This window comes from Catharus ustulatus, chromosome 12 (assembly GCF_009819885.2).
Source record: "Catharus ustulatus isolate bCatUst1 chromosome 12, bCatUst1.pri.v2, whole genome shotgun sequence".
NCBI classification, from domain to species: Eukaryota; Metazoa; Chordata; class Aves; order Passeriformes; family Turdidae; genus Catharus; species Catharus ustulatus.
In genome coordinates, this window is record NC_046232.1 from 21,546,632 (window position 1) to 21,570,795 (window position 24,164).

Sequence of the window (24,164 nt, forward strand, 5' to 3'; positions counted from 1 at the left end):
GGTGGGAGGGGCAGGGGGATGCTGTGGCACAGGCTGGGATCAGCCCTGGGCGCAGAGCCACCCCTGCCCCAGCCAGCCCACCTTGAGCCATGGCAACTCAGGGCCTTCACACGCTGCCCACCCTGGAGACCTCACAGGACCCCAAGCAGCAGCCATGAACCCAGCAGGGGCACCTCTGCCACCAAACACCTCAGCAGGGGGCACAGGATGGATGCAGGGCCAGGAGAGATGGTGCAAGACTGGGACGGTGTTGTGCTGGGGATGGTGCCTGCAGGACCATGCCTGGCCACCCAGACTGGGGCTGAGGGACGGTGCCAGTGGGTGGGAGCCCCGGGCTGCTGCAGTGCAGGAAGAGGACAGGGGCAGAGTCCAGGGCCCCTCAGCCTCACCTGCCCCAGCCCTGCGGTGCTGGGCAGGGAGGAGGGAGGGGCAGGAGGGCTCATCAAAGGGCACTTTGGTCTCTGATGAAGGCAGTCCTCTCGCTGTGGGCCTCATAATCCTCACCGTCCGACTCAGAGGGACCCTCCTCCTGCCAGATGTCAGAGGGGAGCCCCTTGTAGGAGATGATCCCGCTGTCCAGGGCATATACTTTCACACCCCGCAGGCTGAAGCCTGAGCGTGCTTGCAGCACCAAGAAGACGGTGACAAAGATGATGACGATGAGGATGCAGCTGAGGCTAGCGATGAGGACAGGCAAGTTGACCGGAGGGGGGGCCTCAGCTGGTCCCTCGCCATCTGCCAGGGCAGGGGACGCACGGCTGCTCTGTGTCTGGTGGGAACAGGAGAGGTCCAGGCTGCTGAAGTGGGAGTGCGCAGGACAGGTGAGGCACTGGTTGGGGCCAGGTCCCGCGCAGGTGGCACAGGAGGGGTGGCAGGGCAGGCAGAGGTGCGGTGCAATGGGCTCCACGCTGTTCTCCAGGTTGTAGTGCGTGCTCTGGACGCCGGGTGCGAAGCCAGGAGGGCAGCGCTTCAGGCAGCTCTTCTGGTGCAGGTAGTACCCCTCCTCGCAGACTGTGGGACAGGCAGGGTCAGCACGGGCTGGGGGCTGCCTGTGCCCCCACTCCCTCCCTGCTGTCCCCATACTCACCCACACAGGTCTGGCTGGGGGTCAGGGTCTTGCAGCCACTGCTCTCCAGCTGGTTGGAAAGGCTGGGGGAGTCGGTGGCCGTCCCATACAGCACAAGTGTGAACTTGGTGAGTGTGCCTGCAACAACACAGAGTGAGGACCACAGAGATGCCGCAAGATCACCCATGTCCCTGACAGGCACAGGGAGGGGGCTCATGCTGGCCCCCCATCCTGGCTGCCAGGGGTCAGCAGCGTTGTGCCCACCACCTGAGAGTGCCTCTCGTGGGGCCATGCCCCTGCACAGGAGTCCCAAGGGGCAGGGGGTCATGTGAGCTGGCATGGGGTCTCCTTCTGCCTGGACTCTCACTGCCCCAGAGGGGCTGCAGCACCATCCCACAGGTCCAAGTCCAGCCTCTCCCCAGCCAGATCGCCCAAAACATTCGAGATGTTACTGGCTCCTCAGCTCAGGAGCAGGGGGGAAACTAGGCGAGCACACAGCTCGCATCCCATACTTGGAGGGAGGCAGTGGATGGAGAAGCACACCCCTACCATAGTTCTTGGCATCACTGGTGTTCTCAATCTCCAGCACCCACTCCCCAGAGGGGTCCTCATCCCACGAGTGCGTCGTCATGAAGGCCCAGTCATTGAAGCCATCGGCCGAGAAGTCGTGAGGCCTGAGCAGCAGAGGCAAGATGTGGGCGTTAACATATCCCAAACTCACTGTGCCAGCCTAGGCCAGGGGCCAGCCTGGGACACCCACAGCTCAGCACCCACCTGGCAGCCAGGAGGGTGGAGCGGGTGCCCATGGGGCTGACCAGGTGGATGGCCAGGTCCCCCCGCCGGTTGTAGGACAGCGTCAGCCGGGCCTGCGCGTGCTCCAGCCGGCTGATGTAGTTGGCTTTCCCCAGGCAGGCATCTACTTTCCGCCGCACCTCAAGACGTTTCCCAATGTCCCTGCCGAGGACAGCCATGTGTGAGGGCAGTCCCAGACCAGGGGGACATACCACAGTCCCCATTCCTCGCTGTGAGGTTCTGCAGCTGTCCTGGGGCACTCAAATCCACAGTGGGTCAGAGTGGCACTGGCACTGCACCTTTCCCAGGTGGGTGCAGGCAGAAGGGGTGCCCCAGCTCCTGGGCATGGGGGAGGGGGGAACTGCACTGCCCAGGCACCACTCCATGCAAGCCCTGAATAGCCCCTTTATTCGCACACTGCAGGCCAGCTACACCCTGCATGGCACAGCCAGGGATGGGACGGGCAGAGTCGTCCCCATCCTGCTGCTGGCATGTGGCTGCTCCCCCCTGGTGCCAGCACAGGATGTGCCTGCTGTATCCACACAGGGCTGGCTCCCCAAAGGGGTCAGGGCAGGGCCCAGCCCTAGCTCCTTTCATGCACAGGAACATGATCCCCCCACCCAGGAGCCCCTAGGGAGTGCCCTGGCCACAGACAAGACTGCACATGCTGCACTGTGGCAGCAGCAGCCAAGCAGGAGTCAAAGGAGCTTCTGTCTGCCCCCTGAAAAGCCCCTCTGTCCAGGATGACTCGTGCTGGCTGCACCCCAACCACAGCGCCCCAGTCTGCCCACATCCACTGCCCAGCCCCACCGCCGGGAGGCTCATCAGTGACGCCAGAGCAGGATGGCTGGAGGTGCCTTTCCCAGCTCTCCCCAGGCTCTGGCAGGAGGATGCTCCGATGGTCTCAGCAGCAGTTCAGTCCCCGAGATTCTCCCCACTCCCTGCTCTGGCCCAGAGGCTCTCAAGCTCCTGTGCAGAACAGATGTTGAGTGATCCTCTCCTGGGCTCACAGCCTGTACCTGGGCTCTGCAAGGATGTCAATGACACACTTCCTCTGAGGTCCCACCGTGGTCCAGTTCTTGGCCAGGCTCACCATGGCCCCAGCATCCAGCAGGCCGTAGCCATATGAGTGGCTCACTGTGGACAAACAGAGGGTCAGTGCCACTCCTCGGAGTGCGCAGTGGGGGATGTTTGCCTGGCCATGCTGCACGCTCACTGGGCCCTCCTGCCTCCTTCACTCACAAGGCAGCCAGGGCACTCTGCCCCAGCACCCCATGGCTAGTGGTACACGTGGGACTGGAGACTCTGGTCCCACCTCAGCACCCAGTACCTTTACGGCCAACGCCATTGGTGACCCAGTCATTGGCGTTCAGGTGAGCTGGCTTTGAGGTCTGCACCACCAGGTGCTGCATGTCCCGCCACGTCAGGTTCTTGCTACAGGGAGACATGGAGCTCAGGTCAGTGCTAGATCCTGCCGGCCCCAGGCAGGTCCACGTCCAGGTGCCACTGCTGCATGGGGCTGACACAGCCACCCCCATGCAGCCACCTCTGCCCTGCCCTTACTTGGCCTCCAGGGCGAGGGCGATGATGCCAGCGGCCAGGGGTGCTGAGGCCGACGTCCCGGTGTGCAGCTCAGTGCACTTCTGCCTGAGGTCAGTCGTCACCTGCGAGGAGGAACGCCAGGGCAGGAAATGCTGCAGGCACATCCCACCCCCGAGCCCCTGGCCTGCGGACAGCAGCAGCCCCCACTCACAATCTGCTTCTCATTCTGGTTGCCACTGCTGTAGGTGGTGGCGAGGGTGGAGGAGCAGGCCTCGCTGTACCAGGGCACGTTGCCGTACTGGGTGGTGCTGCTGATGGACAGCGTGTAGATGCTGTTGGTGTAACCGTCACAGTTGCAGCTGTCATGCTCGCGGCCCCCATTCCCAGATGCCCAGACGAAGATGGAGCCCAGCCCGCCTCGGCCCTAGCAACAGAGGCAGGGTGAGGGCAAGCACCAGCACTGCCACACACAGGAAATCCCAGGCTAGAGCTGGGGACCAATGGATGGTGCCAGCCAGAGCTGGACAGACAGAGCAGACACAACTGGGACACGGGAGACAGCATGACACCCCAGTCACAGCCCAGCAACCTGGCTGCCCTCATCACCTCTGTGCCTATGGAGGGGTGCCCAGCACCTCAGCAGAGGCTCCAGGGCTGTCCCAGGGGGTGACACACCAGGAGCAGGAGGCCCAGACAATGTGAGGCTTCCAAGAGCCCAAATCATCTTCTGCTCAGAAGTCACCTGGCCTGACTGTCTGTGTGGGATTGCAGTACCTAGCAGAGCTGGGAGCCCCAGCACATTCCCAGCCATGCCTCGGCACAAAAACATGGCAGCTACCCTCGCAGAGGACGTGACAGAATCAGCATGGCACCACATGCATCTCTCTGTAGGGAATCCTGGGCAGAACATGACACAGCTCCCCAGGCGGGTGACACTGCCAGCACAAAGGTACAGTGCGGGAGGAACGGTGGAGGAAGCGAGGGTGAGCAGCTGGCATGAAACCAGACAAGAACCAGGAGAGGGCTTGGGAGAGCAGGGAGAGAGCATCCCACACAGGAGCCCTCCCAGCAGTGAGATAACACCACATGGGAGGAGTCCTGACTCAGAACCATCACACAGGAAGAACAAGAAAAACTAACAGAGCCTGATCCTAGAGGTGGGCTGGAAGACGGCTCATCCTGGGAGGGCCAGGGTAACAACCAGGTCAGGCAGAGGGAAGGGAGACCTGGGAGGAGGGCAGGAGTAAGGTCAGGGCTCCCCCACCCAACCCTCCTCCTCACCTGGCTGACCCCACGGAAGAAAGCCTCCTCTGCCAGCCGGGCCGGGCCATCCACGGTTTTGCCATCATCCTCAGGGCCCCAGCTGGCACTGTAGATGTGGATGTGGTTGGGGTTGAGACCCAGGGAATGGGCCTCCACAGCATCGGTCACCTCCCCATCCAGCATGCGCACACCTGGGGCCAGAGAGCAAATGTCACGGGCAACTGGCTGGGGCACAGTGCCACTGGTGAGAGCCCTGCAAGCCCTCCTGCCACCTGTGCCACGGGCTGTCACAGGGCTGCTGCAGCCAGCAGTGCCCCCAGCTCAGCTGCTACTGCAGCTACTCCAGGCGCACAGGACCCAGGGCAGGGCAGCACCCACCTCCAATCCTGGCATTGTATGCCACGCCAACACCACAGATGCCATTGTTTGCCACAGCAGCCACTTCCCCAGCACAGCGGGTGCCATGTCTGCAACCGAAGCAGGACGAAGCATGGTCACACAGGGTGCGGGGAGCACAGGGGTCAGTACTGGATGCAGACCCAGCAGCCCCCACCCAGGCTGCCTCTCATCCCCTCAAACCAGGCAGCCAATGAAGGCTCCTCCATCTGCCCTCCTGCTCCTGGGCCAGGGCACTGGCTCTGGGCAGAAAAAGGATGCTGCTCACGTCAGAAAGAGAGGTGAAAGGTTCCCCATGGGGCAGGAGTATGCTGCCAGCCTCACAGCTTCCAGTGGCCCACGTGGGGTGGCACTGCACCAACTCCCTGCCACACTTAAGCTCTGTATCTCCACCCCTCCCTCCTGCCTCACCTGTTGTCATTCATCTGCGTGTAGCGAGGCTGTGGGTCTGGGTCCTGGTCATTGACATCAAAACTTGCCCCTGGGTCCTGGGAGAGAAATTGGACACTTGGAGACTTTCTACCTTAGCCACCGAGCCCCACTACCCCTTACTCCATGCCTACACTGAGGCTGAGCTGAGCAGGCTCCAACCCCACCTCCAATATCCCACCATGGTGGGCACCAGACCTGTACCTCACAGCTCCAGGGCTGCCCTGCATGGACACAGCTGTCCAGAGCAGCTCCCACAGCCCTCCACCCCACACCATCACCCAAACTCACATAGTTGGCCTCCAGGTCAGGGTGGTTCTTCTCAATGCCGTCATCCAGGATGGACACCACTATGCCCTTGCCTGTGTATCCCTGTTCCCAGGCCTGGCGCACATTCAGGTCCCGCTGGTTTGTGTTGTACTGCCAAGAGAAGCCTCGGCACTAGGAGATGCGCCCAGCCATAGCCACTGTGATGGGTGTGTGCCCAAAACACACCCAGCTTTTCTGTGGGTTGTGACAAGGAACCCCAGGGACCTGGGCACAGGGCTGGACACAACTAGCTGAGAAGGGCTGCTCTGAAAGCAAGATTGAGCCCCAGACTGTGCTTGAGTCCCACAGACAAGGCACCCTTCACAGAGATCAGACGTGTGCCCAAGCTCCCAGAAGCAGGCAGAGGCCTGAACCCATTACTGGGCCAGGCTAAAGGTTGTACCTCCTAGTCCAGCCCTGGGCTCCCCCCAGCCCTCCAGCCAGGAGCCACAGCTCTGTGAGCAGAACCTCCTCCCTGGGGTGTTCCCATAACACAGCACTGGGTGCCTGCCCCAGGCTTTCCCCCTTCTCCTGCCTCCTGCCAGCCTAGCAACCGCTGCCTGACAGCAGTTCCTAGGTGGCCACATCTGTGTCCCCAAACTCACACGTGCCCCTTCCTCACCCGACACTCACCAGGTACCACTGCTGTGGGAACTTGGGGTCCGTGGGCTCCATGAAAACGTCTCGCTTGGTCCTGCGCTTTGCCACCTGCTGCTCCAGCCACTGCACCTGAGGGCAGACAAGGCATGGGTCCCCCGCCGACCCCTCATGACCCCAGCCCTCAGCCTTCCAGGAGGGGCTCTCCCCAGGAAGCTCACAGTCAGCTCTGGCCTGGCAGAGTACTGGACCTGTCAGAGCTACTGCCACCCCCAGTTCGGCCCCCAGGCCCCCCGCCCGGCCGTGCCCAGCACAGGCACAGCACAGCTCTGCTCCAGCGGAGCAGGACGGTCAGAGTGCCAAGCTGCACCGAGACACAGGCTGCTGAGAGCTGCCACGCCACACCACACACCTTCCAGGGCCTGGGCTGAAGCCAGCAGCAGGCCCCACATGTCACTGTTCTGGGATCTGTTTTATTGCCCTGCAGCTTGTGCTGTGTACAAATACACAGAGCCTCTCCTGGACTCTGGAATTGTAACAACCCGCAGGCTAGTGACACTGGTTCCACCAACCCCCTGCCCTTGCCAGACAGGCGATGGGCTCCCACCTGCCTCTGCCAAGTTAAGGCAGCTCAGCCCTGTCTTGTGCCCAGCGCTGGCTCACGTGCCCCTGTGAAGTGCCTGGGACCAAAGCCAGGCGCTCCTCGCTCGTACCTGCGGCTCCCTGGCCAAGCGGCTGTGCCAGGGCTGGTGGGGCGAGAGGGAACGCTTCGCCACGCCACGGTGCCGAAAGTGGTAATAGTCGCCAAAGATCTGCAACACAGAAACGCTGCTCGTGGGACAGACACGACAGCCTGGTCCCCCCCGTTCTCTACACCTGGTATCTGCAATCCTGAGCTCCAGGGCTGCCATGCACAGGCTGGGCTCCCCACCCCAGAGGGGCTTGTGAGGTTTATCTCCAGTACTCTGGGCAGGACCTCCTGTGAGAAGCTGTGGCAGCTGGTGACAAGGCAGCTGGGAAGACCCTGGAGTAGCCAAAATGCAGCCGCTGAGCACATCACCCTCCTGCAGGTCCCATAGGGCAGCAAGTCTCACATTGTCCAAAAAAATTGCTGCCCTGGCAGGAAGGCCCCAGGCAAGCAGAGGCAGAGAGGGACAGGCCTTTCAGAGTCAGCCTGTGCGAGACACCAGACTCAGGAGACAAAACCACTGCTTCTCTGCCAGTGCCAACCAGCTCGTCCTGCAAGAAGGTCCCAGTGGCTCCAGCCTCACACCAGGTGGTCTCAGCTAGGGCAGGGTCTACACCTGCCCAGTGCCAGCCTCTGCCTGGGGCACAGCCAGTTTCAGTGGGGCAGAGCAGGGGGCATGCAGGCATCCACCCCAGTGGGGTCCAACTCCCACTGCCGAGCAGCCGTGCTGAGCTCACCCCAGCTCCACTCCCGTGCAGACACAGCCCAGACTGGGAGCCCAGCACAGCCCAGCTGGGCTAGGATGGGAATCCAGCACAGCTGGTGGGGCCAGGAGGCCATGCTGCCGCCCAGATGGTTATTTTTAAACCCCAAACCCTCTCCAGCACTGTCATTTCCGTATCCCTTCCCGCACGTCCTGGGGCTGACAAACACAATGGCCCCACCCTGGCCGCCCAGGGCCTCCCAGCCCAGCAGCCTGCTCTAACTGGGGAGAAGGGACCAAGCATGCACCCAGCCCCCTGTGAGTCACAAAGCCCAGGCAGCAGCCACAGGCAGGATCCAGCTGCCCAGGCTGTGCCAGAGCTGAAGGGGCTGGGCTGCAAGAGCCCAGGAATATGAGGACATCTCGCCCTCCTCCATCTCAGGCTGCCTCAAAACAGTCTGTTTGGAGCTAACAAACCTTCCCAGCTTATTAGAGCTCTGCAGATGTGCTGGCAATTTGGGCAGACTGGGCCGAGCAAGGTGCACCCAGCTGATCACCCTGAGGCTCAGGGCAGCAGCTGGCTCCCCCAGGTACACACCTGGTACCTGCTCCTCTGGCACACTGCATTGCCCCAGAACAGCCCAGGATGCCTGCCAGTTCAGAGCCCTTGAGGAGGTGTAGAAGGTACAAGGCCTCTGCACAGGCCTGGTGGGGGAATGCAGGCTGGTTGCCCTCCCACAGCATCCTCCACCTGCTCCAGGGCTACAGACAGAGCCCAGATTGTTCCTGCACACAGATCACGGCTCTGACTGGTCATCCAGCTGGATTAGGTCTGCACTGACACTGTGGTGGCAGTCAGAAGCTGTCCAGCCCACACACTTCCACCCTAATCTCCACCGTCCCTGTCCTCAGCAAGGGCAAAGCCACCCCCCAGCACCACGTGTCCCTGGTGCCAGTTCAGTGCTGCTGCCCTGGCCACAGCTCCCAACGACCCCAGCCAGTCCCAGGGCCAGAAGGCTGCCTGTATGCCTGACCAGGGCTCTGGGAGTGGAGTAACATGCTGGACCTGCAGCCCAGCAGTGTGGGAGACAGGACCACCCCCTCCCAGGACGGCACTGTCCTGCCAGCACAGCCCAGGGGTGGCACCATCAGTGCCCTTCCCCAGTGACCCCAGTCACAGCAGCAGGGAGCAATGCCTGTGCCCCTTCTCTGTACAATACCAGCAGTGCAAATCCCCACACACCCAGCTCACTCACCGCCACACACAGCCCCCCACCTCTGACCCATGACCCCCCCGTCCCACGTCCTCCTCAAGCTCTCCCCAGGGCCACTGGAACCAGTCATGGGCCCTCTGCCCAAGGTCCCACTGGCTCCCACTCCACAGGCAGCAGCAGAGCTGGGGATATACCAGGACAGCACAGCTTTGGGTACAGTGTCCAGACCAGGCAGGCAGGCCTGGGACCAGACACCACAGCAGGATGGAAAGCACTGCCAGGAGCAGGCTGATGATACTTCAGCCCCACCCCACTCCAAGGGGTCTCATCAGAGATCCAGTCTGGTGGGTCATGCCACTCTCCCAGTCCACCATGCACGGCAGCTGCCCTGGCCTGACAAGTTCTTTCCCCTGAAATCTGCTCTAAGCCACTTCCACACTGACAGCAGCTGCCTAAGGCCATGCCATGGCCCACCCAGTGTGGACACCCTCACTGGGGCATAGCCACAACCCCCACGGTTCACTCCTGTGGCACAAGTCCTGGAGGACCTGGGGCTCCCTGACCCAGGTCCCCCTGAGTAGCCAGTGCCCGTGCAGGGCTCCTTTTGGGTGGCAGGACAAGGTCCCTGGCTCCTGCAGCAGCCACTTTCCCACTGCCACTGCTCCCAGCAGCTGCTCCCAGCGAGGTCCTGACACCTCAGCCACCAGTTGTGCAATTTCCTCTGGGATTTCACCCTGCACTTCCTTCCCAGAGAGACAGCTCACTCCCGGCACAGCCACGCACTGCCTGCTCCCTGGCTGACGGCAGGGAAAGCTGAGCCTTGGGGGACCTGCTGACACACCTTCTGTCAAGGACAGTTTCAGGGGAAGAATACCCAGCTGCTGTCAGACCCCTCTGGGGACAGCTCAGAGGCGCTGCTGCTGTCCTGCTCAGCCAAGGCCACGCTGCACTGGGCAGCTTGCTGTGGGAAACAACAGGAGAATCTGGAAGCCTTCCCATCCATCAACACGCAGCACTTCCAGTCCAGTTCCTTCATGCTAGGATGGGCTTTTCCTCATTCCCCATTCAGCAGGCAGAGTGCTGTGCCACGTTGTGCCATGCCACGTCACCAGAAAATCCAGTGACAGGGGGAGGCCCTGGCTCCATACAGTTAATTGCCACCATCGAGTCAATTGGCTCCACACAGTCAATTGCCACCATGCAAGCAGATGCTGGAAGGCCACAGCAAACAGGCACAAACACAGTGACCCTGTGCCAAAAAAGAGGAGGCCCCAAGCCAGCTCTAGGACTAAGCTCAGCACCTGCCCAGACCATGACAGAAAACACTAGTTCCATGAGAACAGGGAAGCAAGAGACTTACCGGGCCTAGGTTGAGGAATCCATGCTTCCTAGCCAGCCTGTCAGCCTCCTGGGGTCCTGCAGGGACGAGCACAGCCCAGGTGTTGGTGTAAATATGCTGGGCCAGCACCTCCTGGTCCAGGAGAGCGAGGGCAACCACCAGAGTCCAGAGCAACAGTAGCGAGCAGGGCCTCAGATCCATCAGAGTATCGGGGCTCCTCGAGCTGGGGAGCAGGAGGGGCCCGGGAGCAGGTGGGTCCTGGGAGCAGCAGTTCCAGCAGCCTCCCAGGGTCAGCACTCCGAAGCACGCCGGCCTCTCTGCCCTGCTGGTCCCAGCTCAGCCCAAGCCCACATGGGGCCAAGCCCACAAAAGCACAGGAACACACCGTCCAGGACAGAAGCACGATCTGCAGAGAGACAGGACAGTGATCAGGCCCAGGGCACCTTTCCTCAGAGCTAGGAGGAGCAGGCTGCACCTGCCGAGCCATGGGTCAGCCCCTGGGCATGGGGGGCCAGGCACACAGCCCCTGCTGTCCCCACAGCACACAGACAGCCACGGAACTGCCTGGCTTGGCAGTGCGCCCACATCTGCCCCTGCACGGAGATGCTGTTTACCTTGCCTATTACCCAATGTTTGCTCATAAACAGGGAACCAGCCAGGAGGAGAGGAGGGCACCACAGGAGGGAGAAGTGAGGCCAGGGACACTGTTCTTCCTGCTGCCACTGCCCCTGCTCCAGCTGGGATGGGACTATCTGGGTACAGAGGTGGGAGCAACTGGGACAGGAGGCCTGCCTCTCCAGTCTCAAAGAAAGACCAAAGGAGATGTCCTCAGGTGCTATGCAAGGAATCCCCGCAAAACGAGAGACTGGAAGGAGGAAAGTTAAGGGGAGCTCCTGATCTCCAGCTAGCACAGCCCCAAGCTCTCATCATCCCAGACATTGACCAGACAGCGCCTGGCAGCCATGGCAAGCACTGTGCTGCCTGTCACCAGCAGCAGCTCAGCTCTGCCCTTCCTCTGGAGCACAACATGGTGACACCGGTGTGACTCATCCCCGCAACCCGGTGGAAACCAGGACCAGGAAAAGGGGCACACCGTGGCCTCCAGCATGAATCCAAGGATGCCCAGGGACAGCTCACACGTTGAGGGAGGGCAAACGCAAGAAGCTTGTAGGGAAAGAGCAGGGAGTGACCAACCAGTGTAAAGGCACCCACGATATGACGGTGCCAGGGTGAGCTCCACACCCGGAGCTCCAGAGGGACCCTGGGATATCTGGTCATGCTTCAGAGACAGCTGGAAAGGTGAGAGCCGGCAGTGCCCAGAGGAGCCACATCCCCCTCCGTCCAGGAGCAGCCACAGCGGTCCGGCAGCCTGCGGTGCTGCCAGAGGAGAGCTCAGCAGCCCCTGAGACCCCGCCGCAGGCACGGCACAGACAGTGCAGGACTCCGGCACAACGGGGCTTCTTCATCAGCGACCACAGTTCGGCCAGCTCCGGGCCGGACGCCCCGCCGAAGCACCCAGAGCGGCGAGCAGCCGCCGGAGGCTGTACGGGAGCCCCGGGGTACGGGAGCCCCGGGTGACAGCCAGCCAAGGCCCACAGCACGGCACGGCACAACCGAACACTATCTGCCATGGTCTACCAGTGTCCGTGCCAATACCTGCCCCCGAGCCGAGCATTTCCCCACCCCGCTGGTCCCGGCGCCGGCAGCCAGCCCGCTCCAGCGGTGCCCGCCGCACGTGGGGACAGCCCGGACCCCGCGGCGCCTCCCCGCCAGCCCCCGCGTCCCGGGACAGCCCGGCCGCCGCACCCACCGGGGCCGCGCTCCCGGCTCCGCACCGCGGCCCAAGGACCCAGCCCCGCACAGCGGCAACCCGGCGGCTCCGAGCGGAGCGGCGGGCCCGGGCCTGCACCCGCGGGGCGGCTCCAGCGCCGGAGCTCCGGCGGCGGCGGCCGGGCCGGGCCGGGCCGGGTCGGGACGCGGCCTGGCTTCCCCTCGGCCCCCGCAGCGGCGGCTCCGGCTGCCCCCGCCGCAGCCCCGAGAGTGCCCGTCCGGCCCCCCGCTCGCTCCCGGGGAGCGCCGGGCCCTCACATCCCCTCCGGCAGCACCCTGAGCCCGGGACTGCTCAGCGGCCACGGCCCCGCCGGTGGCCCCAGACCCAGCCCCGCCGCCGAGTCCCGTCCGGCAGCACCGCCCCAGCTGTCAAACCGCGGTCACCGGCGGGTCGAGCCACGCCAGGCCGGTCCCGGTCCCGCGCCCTTACCGCGCGGCCTGCCCGCTCCGCTCCGTCCCGTCGGCAGCCGGGCCCGTCTGTCGGCGGCGCCGCGTCACGCCGCGGGGCGCCCGGAGCGCCCGCCCCGGAGCCGGGCCCGGCCCAGGCAGGGGCGGCCGGGGCGGCCGGCGGGGCCGCTTGTTTACGCCGCGCAGCTGTCAGCGCCGCCCGGCCCCGCCCCGACGGCCGAGCCACCGGCCCCGCGCGGCTCCCTCGGCACGGCCCGGCCCGGCCCGGCCCGGCCGCCGCTCTGCCGGGCGCCGCCGGATGCCGTCACCGCCGCCCGCCCCTCCCGGCCCGTGCTGCGGCGCCGGGTCCGGCACGGACCCCCGGCAGCCCCTCCGCCCCGGGCACCGCCAGGATCGGGGCCGTTCCCCGTCGCCAGTACCGGGCACGGCCCGGGGTTCTGCACGGCCTCTCCTGCAGCCGAGCATGGGGCTGTCCTTGCTACCGGGGGTGATGCGAGCCCAAGCAGGAAAGCCGATCTGTGCTGTGGGAGACGTGAGCCCCCGCCCTGGGCCCGCGGCTCTGGCGGGCTGTGAGGTGCCTGCCGTGAAGGGCACGCACAAGATGCCCCGTCTCCCACCTGGTGCAGCTGGTGGTGCGTTATGCTGCAACACAGGGCTGGCAGGACATGAGCCCCGCCAGATTAGCCTGTTCCAGCCCGGGCACACTGCGGAGCAGGGATTTCCCCAGCCAGGCTGCGGGAATCGCACTTCCCATGAGGTCCGTATCGTGGGGCTGCAACCCCAGGTCCGTGTACAGCAGCCTGACAGAGAAACTATCTGGTAAGGAACAACACAAGAAAAATCTATCAGCCACGTTTCTTCCAAGCAAAAAAGGTGAGAAGTGAAACACAGCTTCAGTCATTTGTAAAGAAAAAACGCTGTGGGCACGAGACTGTGTCATTAGCAACACAAATGCAGCAGAACCCAAAGTGACCTGAACCCAAACTGACCTGAATCCTCCACACCTGCGACGAGTCTGGCAGCCAGGGGCAGGAGCAGGTCCTAGTGCTCTTAACAGAGAAAAGGAAGTCACTCAGATACCATGATCGAGATCGTGAAGCATAGCAATCACACAGGAAACAGTCACCTTGGTAACCGGGATGCTGAGAACAGCCCAGGAAATCTAGCACAGGGCAGGCTGCTGTGCTAAACTGGGTTAGTTCTGCAGGGCAGCGCCCTGGCCGCAGGTATTTGGGCTGGCCCTGGCACCCAGCCCCAGCTGCCCCAGAGACCACCAGCCACAGGGGCTGTGGTGCCCCAGGGCCACCTTCAGGGCCACGGTCCCGCCACGGGGAGAAGGCACCCACCAGACAGGCAGCACTCACCCGTGTCACTGCAGCACGCTCAGGAGTCGTCCCTGTGGCTGGCAAGCCCAGGGCAGCCCTTGGGGGGCACGGGGAGCCAGCTGTGCCCCACGGGGTTATAAGGAGGACACACGGACAGGGGCAGGTCCGGAGCCGGTGGTGGGCGGGAGGATGGGCGGCGGGCTGCCTGCCCCACCCATGAACCTTACCTCTGGATGCTTCTTTTGGGCGCTGGCAGCCGTGCCTGGGCAGGTGAGGCGCTGCTGCACCCAGCCCTGTGACAGGCGGTGGTGACAGAGCTGACAAAGGGCCCTTGTCCCCACGGGGCAGGCAGGAAGTACCGCGCTCTTACGCAAACCCACGGCCTGGGACCTGCGCTGACCCCGCAGCCCTGCCGAAGAAAACCCCTGGGTCGGGAAGCACCTGGCTGCAGGTGGCACAACGCCACGGACGGGGAGGGGACCCGCTGTCCCAGAGCCCCGAGCAGAGAGTGGGGCCACCAGCATGGATCTGAGCGGCTGCTGTGCCCCACTCACCTCCCAGGGCTGCCAGGCACCCCTCTCTGCCCCAGCCACGATGCAGCAAGGGGGTGAAGCAGCTACTTGTGCACATCTGCCACGATCATGAACCCTCCCCTTGGGAAGGGGGACTTGGGGACCATGGCTCAGAGGCACCAGCACAGCCCAGGAGACAGCAGGAGAGCTGCTCCATGTGGCAGTGCCCAGCAAACCGGCAGCACTACTGCCAGCCAGCTGCACTGTCCTGTCCTGCGAGGTGCACCCTGCCTCCTCTGGGGCTCTCACTACAGCCACAGGGCCCAAACTGCTCACTGGGGGTGGGTGGGAGGGAGTCCCCACACTGCCCATCGCTGAGCACACTGGTGTGGCTTGGCTGCACACAGACTCCATAGAAACCCACTTTCATGGAAAAATCATGGTTCATTTTAGCTTTCAGGTTGCAGAACACAACTGCCCATCTGCCCAAGCTCCCTGGAAGGCAGAGCAGCATGGGGCTACACCCCTGCCTGCAGGCACCCCAGCCTGGGGGACCTGCAGGATTGCAGGGAAAGCAGCCGGTGAGTGGGCAACAGCAGGGAAAGGGCAGAGCCCACACCGAGAAACCAGCAGAGAAAACCAAGTAGCAGGCAGCAACAGCAGCCAGAAACATCTGGATGGACCAAATCAATACCAGAAGGTTTATCCAGCACAGAGCAGCCTGCTCTGCCCCCCATGCCAACAGAGATGAGCCCATACCCCTCTGCTGTGCTGTCCAGCCCTCTCCCTACACATCCTCACACTCTCCTGAAGCTAAGGCTGCAGTTCCTTTCCCTGGAATCTCCCCAGTCCATCCCCTCCCCTCCACACTGGATACTGCCACCAGGCCCTTAGGTGCCCAGGGAGCTGGGATTGCTGTGTCTGTGCTCCACAGGGTCCTGCTGGCTCCAGCAGCTCCACTCATCTCTGGCTCCCAGACACAACATCTCACTGTAGCCACATGCAGGGACTCAGGCCCAGCCCAAACACCCTGACCTTGTCCTTGCAGATACAAACAGCAGCTGCTCAAGGTGGGTTCTGTGACTCTCTGCCTTGGGCTTTGTCAGCAGCAGTTGTAATGCTGCCAAGGTATCGATCCACAGCCTAGGCTGGCTCTGCCCCTGCTCTGGACTGCAGGATGTGCCCTTCCATCACCTGTCCTGGATAGCACCCTGTCATCACCTGCTGCACAGGTGCAGGGATATCCTTGCCCAGCCTAAGTACAAAAGGTGCCTGTGGCACATGAATGACACACACAGGAGCACAAGCACACACAGGGAACACCAGGCTGGAAGCCCACCTGCAGCCCAGCAGCAGGAATGCCATGTGCCCGTGGGCTGTGGTGGGCTGGGAGGGGGTGCTCACAAGGACGGACACAAAAAGCCAGCCCAAAGACCAGCAGGTGTGGCTGGCACCACATGAGGGGCAGACTGGCCCATGTTCCAGGCTCACCCGTGCAATGGCTGAGAGCCTCCCATGGCCTCAGCCCCACGAAGTGCCTCCCACCCTGCTGCAGCCTAGCTGCCAACTGCCGAGCTCTGCAGAGCCAAGATGTCAGCAGCACTGCACTGGGGAAAGGAAACATGGCAAAGAGACTTCACAGTGAAGTGCATCTTCCTGCCATGGCCTCCAGCCCCTGCAGGCACAGAACTGAGCCAGGCTTGAAGGCATTTCACTGTTTGCCAGGTCTTTAGTTTTGCTTCACCTGAGTGGGACAGTACCTGCTTTATGTGTAATCCCCAAGCTTCCCCTTGGCTACTGTGGCCAACTGTTCCTCTAAGCCCTGTTAAAGCTTATCCCTTGCCACGTAGCACAGGAATCACCAGGTGGGAACACGCTGTGACAATGCTCAACATAAACACAGAGTGGGTGCTCAGGGTTGCTCCCTGCATGCAAGGCCAGAAGCACACCAACAACCACACAGATCCACTCTTGTTTGTTCCTGGCACAGGCTGTAGGTGCTGTAGGATTACAAAGGTGCTGTAGGATTATAAAGGCACCAATGCCTCTGTTGCTCAGACAAACCACCAGCTTCAAGGCATCCAGGGAGCCCTGAAAACCCTGCCTCATGCAGGGACACACTGAAGCAGGAGAGCCCTGGACAGAGGCCCCATTTCTGCCTTGGCAGAAGCTGGTCGGTAGGGATGGCACTGCAGGGACACCCTTCCCCAGAACTAGAGCAGAGACAGAGTCAAGATGCCAGGCACTGGAGCTGCAAGGGGCTGGGCCCACTTGCCCCCACGCCTAGCACAGCCACCCCACCTGCAGCCCACCCAGACTGCAGTCACCCAACTGGATCTGCCCAGCCCTGGATTCTGTACAGGCAAAGGAGAGTGCCCCAGTAGAGAGCCAGTCACCATGGTGGCCCTGGGACCTCTGCAGCCACTTCTGGGACCAAACCAGGGTGGTACTGCTGCCAAAAACTGGGTGTGCTCTCCGCTAGACTGGCTGCAGGAGATGCTGCCAGAGGGATGTCTCCCAGACCAGACCAGGAACACCAAAAGTAGAACACTTCCCTGCAGTCCCTTATAAACTGTGCTCCAGTGCTGACCCACCAACTGGAAAAGCACATGTGCTTTGGGCTTTCCTGGCTGCCAGAGCTGACCTCACCCCACACAGCCTCTGCCACACAAGCACGAGAGCATCTGCTCCACTGCCAGTGAAATGTTAAAGCTTGGCTCTGCCCCCCTGCTTCCTAAATTTCCCTGCCAGCAAGCAGATTTCATGGAAGATAAACCTCTTCCTTTCTTCGTAGAAGCCGGCAGAAGGTAGCAGATGTGGCTGTAAAGGCTTGTGACGCAGTTTTACCCAACTTAAGAGAAATTATTATCTTCTGCGGCAGGATGCGCGCATAGGGACATCCTGCACCAGCCCCTCGCTCCCACACTGTGAAACCTCGCATCCCTCGGAAGCTGAGACATGCTGACACAGCCAGTACCTGGCTGCTTACGGGAAACCCCCAAGAAGCGTCCGTGGTCCCAGCCTTTCCCCACTTTACCGCACCCATGCCAGCGGGATTCCCAGGGGCTCTCCCAGCCTTGCCGTGCAGCACGGCAGAGGTCTGCCCCACCGGCAGCAGCGGTGCCGCCTGCCAGCGCGGCTGCTCGGGGCAGAGCGGGGCTTGGTGCGGCTGCCTGGCAGCGGGCAGAGCAGGAGGACTGGGGCCAGGGCTGTCGGGAGCAGAGGCGGCCGGCCGGCTCTGCAGGGAAGAACTGCTGGGCGTCAGCAGCACCACCGAGCCCCGCTCTGCCCCGAGCAGCCGCGCTGGCAGCGGGCACAGCACACACAAACCAGCCCCACCGCGCACCAAGGTGAGCAGCGGTTTTCTCAGGCTGGACGGGGGAATTCGGCACAGCAATTTGCCAGACGCAGGACGTTTCCCCGGCTCAGCGAGTCACGGGTGACCAAGAGCCCTCGGTGTGCCAGCAGTGGTGGCACAGACCCAGCCCCGCACGGAACACTCCCTGCCACAGAGGGTGGGCACAGTAGGGACAGACGGGCCTGCAGAGTCCCAGCGCCATTTAGGTACGGCCGGAGCAGCGGGGCCCTGTCGCGGCGCTGCCCCCCGCCGTCCGATGGCCGCTGGGCCGGTGCCTCGCCCTGACGCCCGCCGGGGGTAAAACCAGCACTGTGCGTGAGGGAAGGAACCTCTCCCGGCCGAAAGCGGATGGCGAAATGACCGGGGACTCCCCCTGCCACCCAGCCCTAGGGTCCGGCGCACCCCGCGCCGTCCCGAAACGCAGGCACGGGCGCAAACTGCGAGCGCCAGGCCCCGTCCCCCCGGCAGCCACCCCGGGCAGAACGTCACTTCCGGCCCGGGCACGGCCCCGTCGCGACGGAAGCGGCAGCGGTTCCGGTTCCGGGTGAGCGCTCGAGGCGCCGTTGTCAGCGGCACCGCTCGGCTCGACTCGGCTCGGCCCGGCCCGGCCGCCGCCCGCCGCCACCATGTCGGTCCCCAGCGCCCTCATGAAGCAGCCGCCGATCCAGTCCACGGCGGGCGCCGTGCCCGTCCGCAACGAGAAGGGTGAGCTGGGGTGTCTGGGCTCAGCGGGGCGGCCGGACGGGCGTAGGGCTGGGGCTGGGACCGGGGCGGCGGGGGCGCGGGGCCGAGATCCCCGGTGACGGCCCGGCGCCCGCAGGCGAGCTGTCCATGGAGAAGGTGAAGGTGAAGCGGTACGTGTCGGGCAAGCGGCCGGACTACGCGCCCATGGAGTCCTCGGAGGAGGAGGACGAAGAGTTCCAATTCATCAAGAAGGCGAAGGAGCAAGAGGTCGAGCCCGAGGAACAGGAGGAGGAACTGGCCAACGACCCCCGGCTTCGGCGCCTCCAGAACCGCATTGCTGAGGACGTGGAGGAACGGTGAGTGCTGGGTCAGGCAAGAGCAGAGTCTGGGGCCGGGGGCTGCGAATCTGCTCTGCTACACTACAGGGAGAAACTGCACAGGGCAGGAGCTGGGAACATCGTCCAGGCGGTGGATATTCACACTGCACTGTGCTTTGGGCTACTGTCCAGCCAGGAGCTAGCCAGGTGCAGCCCATGTCCAGGTGTATTTGGATGGATGGTAGCAAAACCAGGCTCCAATATAGAAATTAGTGTAGCATGCTGAGGCTCAGGATAGCGAGGAGGGATGGTGTCTCATGAAGTGTACTCTGGGCAGGGACCCTGAGTGCTGTTTGCCTCCCGTGGAGCTGCTGTTGGGTTTTTTTCCCACTAACAAGGAGTCTTCTCATTGGGAATCCATTCTTCCTGGAAGCATGGACAGGGAAGAGCTGCCAGTGCCCAGCCACTGCAGCCTCCTGGGAGAGAACATATCAGTTCTGGCATGTTTGGCAGTCAGAGTGCTTACTATGGCCTTGCTAGATTTGTGAACAGTCCCTTTCCTGCAGCCCCCTTACACTCCAAGTGCCGTGTGTTAACTGGGGTCTCCTGCAGGCTGGCAAGACACCGCAAAATCGTGGAACCTGAAGTGGTTGGAGAAAGCGATTCAGAAGTGGAGGGGGGAGAAGCTTGGCGCCTGGAACGGGAGGACACCAGTGAAGAGGAAGAGGAAGAGATCGATGATGAGGTGTGTTTGCAGAGCCGGATAACGGCCTAGGAAAGCTGGAGGGGCACAGGCTGGGACTGCCCTTTGCATGGATATGTGGGCTGTGTGATGTATCTGGGCAAGTGTCACACCTAGCCATGACTTAACTTGTGGGTCACCATGCTCTGGCATGGGACAGGACACCGAGGAAGGCCACACCACATCCAGAGAGGCATCTTCTCAAAGCCAACACTCCAGACATGATGTGTTTCACAGGAGAGAAGTGGTGGCAGGGCTGCCTTTGACTGCTCTGTGCTTGTCCCCGTAGGAGATTGAGCGTCGGCGTGGGATGATGCGTCAGCGAGCACAGGAGAGGAAAACTGAGGAGATGGAAGTGATGGAACTGGAAGATGAGGGTCGGTCTGGAGAAGAGTCTGAGTCAGAGTCTGAGTATGAGGAGTACACGGACAGTGAAGATGAAATGGAGCCACGTCTCAAACCTGTCTTTATCCGCAAGTAGGTGATAGGAGCGTGTGATGGCCCTGCACTGGGACAGTCAGAAGCTGGGGCCCAAGAAGGCCTTGCTGCATGGTTTCTCCTCACTGTGAGGAAACCATTCACCTCCTTGGGGTGGGATGGGATGGTCACAGCATGGCAGGGCATAGCTAGGGAGCAAGGGGCAATCCCTGCATCCACAGCCCCATATCTGCATTGGGTCGCTGTGGGATCAGGCCGTGGAGTCTGACCAGAGCCCTTGGGCAAGGGCCATATGGTGGCAAAGGAACGTGGTAGTCCCCAAAAAAAGGGGAGAGTCCCAGGACCTGACCTGTCCTTGGAGAGGGCAAAGGCTGAAAGCAGCTGCAGTGTGGGAGCCAGCAGGAGGCTGAGCGGCTGCACTGCCTCGTGGGAAGGCTTAAGGCTGTCATGGCTCTGCTCTCAGGAAGGACCGGATCACAGTTCAGGAGAGAGAAGCAGAAGCCCTGAAACAGAAGGAGCTGGAGCAGGAGGCAAAGAGGATGGCAGAGGAGAGGCGCAAGTACACGCTTAAGGTGCGGAGGGGTGGGCTGGAGGCTGGAGGGGGCAGCCACTGCAGGAAGCTTAGCTTGGACCTCACTGCAGATTGTAGAAGAGGAAGCAAAGAAGGAGCTGGAGGAGAACAAGCGCTCACTGGCAGCGCTGGATGCACTCGATACAGATGATGAGAACGATGAGGAGGAGTACGAGGCCTGGAAAGTCCGTGAGCTGAAGCGTATCAAACGAGACCGCGAAGAACGAGAAGCGTAAGTATTGTCTGGTAGACAGGAGGCTGAGAACTCACAGGCAGTTGAAACACCTTTTCCTCAGGCTGCCCTTTGGCAGCAGGGTTCCAGCTGGACTGAATGCCCAGAGCCCTTCCTGCCTGCCCTTGGGGTTCCTTTGCTCTCCAGCAGTAAATGTGTGAACTCCGAGGTGGCAGCTGGTGACAGCCTCTCTCCGAGGAGATGCTGTGGGGACACAGGGTCTCAGGGGCTTCTCTCCCCCCCAGCATGGAGAAGGAGAAGGCAGAGATCGAGCGTATGCGGAACCTGACAGAGGAGGAGCGTCGGGCTGAGCTCCGGGCCAACGGCAAAGTCATCACCAACAAGGCAGTAAAGGGCAAATACAAATTCCTGCAGAAGTACTACCACCGGGGAGCCTTCTTCATGGTGAGTGTGCTGAGGGCTGCAGGTGGGAGACTGCAGGGCCACCTCTTCCCTGTGGGGAGCCTCCCCTCTCCCACTGTGCCCTAGGCTGGGGGTGCCCTGGGGCAAGAGCCAACCTTCAGAGGCAGCATGGGGCTGAAGCTGACCCAGCTGACACCAGAGCATGTCAGCTGAAATGCAGCTGAAGCTGCAGAGCTCTCCCTACGCTGCTGTTTGGGTTGACAGACCCAGCCAAAACCCAGTCAGTTCTGCATGGGCCACTGGGGAAGCAGCCTGGGGAACAGTGCTAACATCCCTCACTCCAGCAGGAGTTAATAGGGCTGCAAGTATTGTGGCAGCCCTGGCAGAGCAGCAATATGACCTTCAGGCAGCTTTCCCCACTGCTGCCAAGACTTGCTAGATCCTTTAAGGCTGAGCAGGTTGTGTCCTCCTGCAGGATGAGGATGAAGAGGTGTACAAGAGGGACTTCAGTGCTCCGACCCTTGAGGACCACTTCAACAAGACCATCCTGCCCAAAGTCATGCAGGTGGGTGTGCTGGCGGAGGGTGCCCAGCCCATACACCAAGGGGGGTGAGGGCTCTGGGCAGGGGGGTGCAGCAGGTCCTGATCCTCCCTGAACAGCTGCTCACAAGTTCTTCTGCTCCCCAGGTCAAGAACTTTGGGCGCTCAGGGCGGACGAAGTACACACACTTGGTGGACCAGGACACCACCTCCTTTGACTCTGCCTGGGGCCAGGAGAGTGCACAGAACACCAAGTTCTTTAAGCAGAAGGCAGCGGGGGTGAGGGATGTCTTTGAGAGACCCTCGGCCAAGAAACGAAAAACAACCTAGGGGCAGAGGCAGGAGGATCTGGTATGGCTGATGCTGGCAGGAGGGCGCTGCTCTGCCAGCTGCCACAGCCTGGGCAGGGCCAGAAGGGACATGTTCCAGGACTCCTGTGGTGGCAAGCCCTTCCCCTGCCTGTCCCATGCCTACCCTGATGAGGTGTCTCACGCCCTGTGCTGGACAGACCTGATGGGTTCCTTGCCCACACTGTGGAGAATGATGGCCTGTGGTGCTGGCCAGGCTGGTGGCCACACTATGTTCCAGCAACGGCCACTGTGGAACTTTGGCAGTGCCTGGCACATTGCAGCAGCACCCTTGGCTCCAGCACATTCAGTTCTGGAAGAATTACAGGACTTTTGCACCCATCTTGTGTATAATCCCTTGCTTGTACTGTCCCTGGTGTCAGTCTGGGCCCTGTTTTGGGATGGTCAGTGGTGGCCCTATTGCCTCACCATGGTCAGTCCTGCAGGGCTTGGCTTTTCTACCTGTGTGGGGTGGGAGGGTTTGATTAAAGATTTGATTTTCTTACACACTCTGGCTCCATTCTTCTTAAAGGCATGGCCATCCTGTTCTGTGCTTCCTTGTGAGCCATGGTGAGCTGGGGTGGCACAGGGGGCACCAGCCTGGGCAGGCCATGCATGATCAGCTGTCACCGCTGCCTCAGGCCTGTGCCTGGGCCTGTCCAGCCTGTGCTGCCCCGGGGCGGAGGTAAAAGGAGGGGAGAGCACCACGTCTCAGTGCTCAGGCAGGTCACTTTGTCCTGCTCCAGTCACAGGGGTGCCCAGCTGGCACTGCCAACACAACGCCACATGGTTGGGCCCCCCTTGTGAGTACCACGCACACAAGGCCAGGGGCACATGTGCAGTACTGTGCAGACCACAAAGACAGCCCAGTCCCAGCAGTGCCTTTATTGGTACGGCAAGAGGCCCATGCCTGGCAGCCCGTGGCCTCCCAGATCAGTTGGTGAGGGTGATGAGAGCCTCCACCACGTTGCCCATGTGCTCGCGCAGGCTGCGCTCCGCTGCTGCCCGTGATATTTCCATTTCCGTCATCTGCAGAAAAACAGCCACAGCCCCGTACAGCATCCGCAGGGCCCCGCGGGCCGGGCGGGGGGCAGCGGGGGACACCCACCCATGGGGACACCGGGCCGACCTCCGCTCAGGCACGCCTCCATGGGCGCAGTTTCGCACCCAAGACTGGGGACATGTCAGAGCCTGCCTGGGGTCCCGCCCCTACTCACAATCAGCTCTAGATCCTCCTTCTTGATGGTCACTTTTGCCAGTTCTTTCTCCCTAGGACAAGGGATGGACAAACGTGCGGTGACCAACAGCCCCCACCGGCTGCTGCCCCGGTGCTACCTCGGCCGGGAGGCGGGCAGAAGCGGCCCCTCGCAGCATCGTGGGGCTCGGAGGGGACCGGGGAAGGGCCGGGATGTCACACAGGGGAGCAGATGCCTGGGTCATGTCCCGAGTGGTGACAAGTTGCAAGAAAGGCACTGCCCCGGGGGGAGCGCGGACCGTTACCTCTCCTGCTTGGCTTTCTGCTCCCGGGACCTCCGGTCTCCGATCACCGACATAGCCTGCCAGAACGAGCGCGGTCACCCCGCTGCGCGGCACCGACCGGCCGAGCGCCACGCCGGCGGCACCAGCACCGGCGTGCAAGTGCGGTGGTCAGCGCCCGACGCGGCCCCGCTGCAGGCAGCGCCCGGCCTCCCACCCTGGCCCGGTCCCGTCCCGCCGCCGCACCGTCTCCAGGTTGGAGCTCTGGATCTCCTTCTCCTCCGCGTAGTCCGTGACGCGCTCCAGGTCCGCCGCGCCGCTATCGTGCTTCCGCGGCTTCTCGGCCGCGCGACCGCCCGCCCCATCGCTGCCGCCGCCGGAGCCGTTCGGCTCGGTCTCCAGCTCCAGCTCCACATCGCCCTCCGCCGCCATGCCGCCGCCGCCGCGGCCGCTTCCGGTCACGTGCGCCGCCGGCGGCGGCAGCGAGCGGCGCGCGCCGCCAGAACCGAGCGCGGCGGGGGCGGCTCCGCCCCCCGCCCGGGCCCGCCGCCAGGCCCGGCCCCGCCGAGCGGCCGCGGCCTGCGCTCCCGACGGGCCGGAGCCAACAGTGCCGGCATTCCCGGGCCGCTGCCCGCCAGTGCCCGCCGGCGGTAAACCGGGATTGCCGGATCAGCGACCCCGGG

The 24,164-nt window shown here is 62.7% G+C and overlaps 3 protein-coding genes across 5 annotated transcripts; 1 reads left to right on the forward strand and 2 right to left on the reverse strand.

The window, feature by feature from the left end:
* FURIN (furin, paired basic amino acid cleaving enzyme) lies at positions 1-14,730 on the reverse strand. Of its 3 annotated transcripts, none has more exons than XM_033070739.2 (16): positions 13,566-14,730; positions 10,360-10,744; positions 7,108-7,206; positions 6,431-6,526; positions 5,780-5,908; positions 5,471-5,547; positions 5,042-5,130; positions 4,682-4,854; positions 3,612-3,824; positions 3,422-3,522; positions 3,189-3,292; positions 2,878-2,995; positions 1,841-2,020; positions 1,616-1,740; positions 1,088-1,204; positions 1-1,011 (listed from the first exon to the last, which is right to left on the reverse strand). In XM_033070739.2, exons 2-16 carry the CDS (start codon positions 10,537-10,539, stop codon positions 443-445), a joined length of 2,370 nt encoding a protein of 789 aa, XP_032926630.1. In that variant the 5' UTR covers positions 10,540-10,744; positions 13,566-14,730; the 3' UTR covers positions 1-442. The 3 variants fall into 3 exon arrangements, with proteins under 3 accessions (XP_032926630.1, XP_032926629.1, XP_032926628.1); XM_033070738.2 differs by having other exon boundaries at positions 13,194-14,730; XM_033070737.1 differs by lacking the exon at positions 13,566-14,730 and adding an exon at positions 12,599-12,672.
* Positions 14,731-18,333: 3,603 nt separating this feature from the next.
* Positions 18,334-22,512, forward strand: MFAP1 (microfibril associated protein 1). The gene is made up of 9 exons (XM_033071133.2): positions 18,334-18,476; positions 18,592-18,811; positions 19,385-19,517; positions 19,804-19,991; positions 20,416-20,524; positions 20,595-20,755; positions 21,001-21,160; positions 21,594-21,683; positions 21,806-22,512. The coding sequence occupies exons 1-9, from the start codon at positions 18,398-18,400 to the stop codon at positions 21,986-21,988; spliced, it is 1,323 nt and encodes a 440-aa protein (XP_032927024.1). The 5' UTR covers positions 18,334-18,397; the 3' UTR covers positions 21,989-22,512.
* Positions 22,513-22,875: 363 nt separating this feature from the next.
* Positions 22,876-23,942, reverse strand: HYPK (huntingtin interacting protein K). Its single transcript, XM_033070782.2, has 4 exons — positions 23,728-23,942; positions 23,506-23,561; positions 23,223-23,274; positions 22,876-23,034 (listed from the first exon to the last, which is right to left on the reverse strand). Exons 1-4 carry the CDS (start codon positions 23,911-23,913, stop codon positions 22,939-22,941), a joined length of 390 nt encoding a protein of 129 aa, XP_032926673.1. The 5' UTR covers positions 23,914-23,942; the 3' UTR covers positions 22,876-22,938.
* Positions 23,943-24,164: the final 222 nt, after the last annotated feature.

Excerpts from the sequence above, each read along its gene's own strand:
- FURIN (XM_033070739.2), bottom strand. The coding sequence starts at position 10,539 with ATGGATCTGAGGCCCTGCTCGCTACTGTTGCTCTGGACTCTGGTGGTT. Across the intron at positions 5,548-5,779 it reads CTGACCTGGAGGCCAACTAT|GACCCAGGGGCAAGTTTTGA; the intron begins GTGAGTTTGGGT and ends TTTCTCTCCCAG. Across the intron at positions 2,996-3,188 it reads CAATGGCGTTGGCCGTAAAG|TGAGCCACTCATATGGCTAC; the intron begins GTACTGGGTGCT and ends GTTTGTCCACAG.
- MFAP1 (XM_033071133.2), top strand. The coding sequence starts at position 18,398 with ATGTCGGTCCCCAGCGCCCTCATGAAGCAGCCGCCGATCCAGTCCACG. Across the intron at positions 19,518-19,803 it reads AGGAAGAGATCGATGATGAG|GAGATTGAGCGTCGGCGTGG; the intron begins GTGTGTTTGCAG and ends TTGTCCCCGTAG. Across the intron at positions 20,756-21,000 it reads GACCGCGAAGAACGAGAAGC|CATGGAGAAGGAGAAGGCAG; the intron begins GTAAGTATTGTC and ends TCTCCCCCCCAG.
- HYPK (XM_033070782.2), bottom strand. The coding sequence starts at position 23,913 with ATGGCGGCGGAGGGCGATGTGGAGCTGGAGCTGGAGACCGAGCCGAAC. Across the intron at positions 23,562-23,727 it reads AGAGCTCCAACCTGGAGACG|GCTATGTCGGTGATCGGAGA; the intron begins GTGCGGCGGCGG and ends TCGTTCTGGCAG. Across the intron at positions 23,275-23,505 it reads CAGAAAGCCAAGCAGGAGAG|GGAGAAAGAACTGGCAAAAG; the intron begins GTAACGGTCCGC and ends CCCTTGTCCTAG.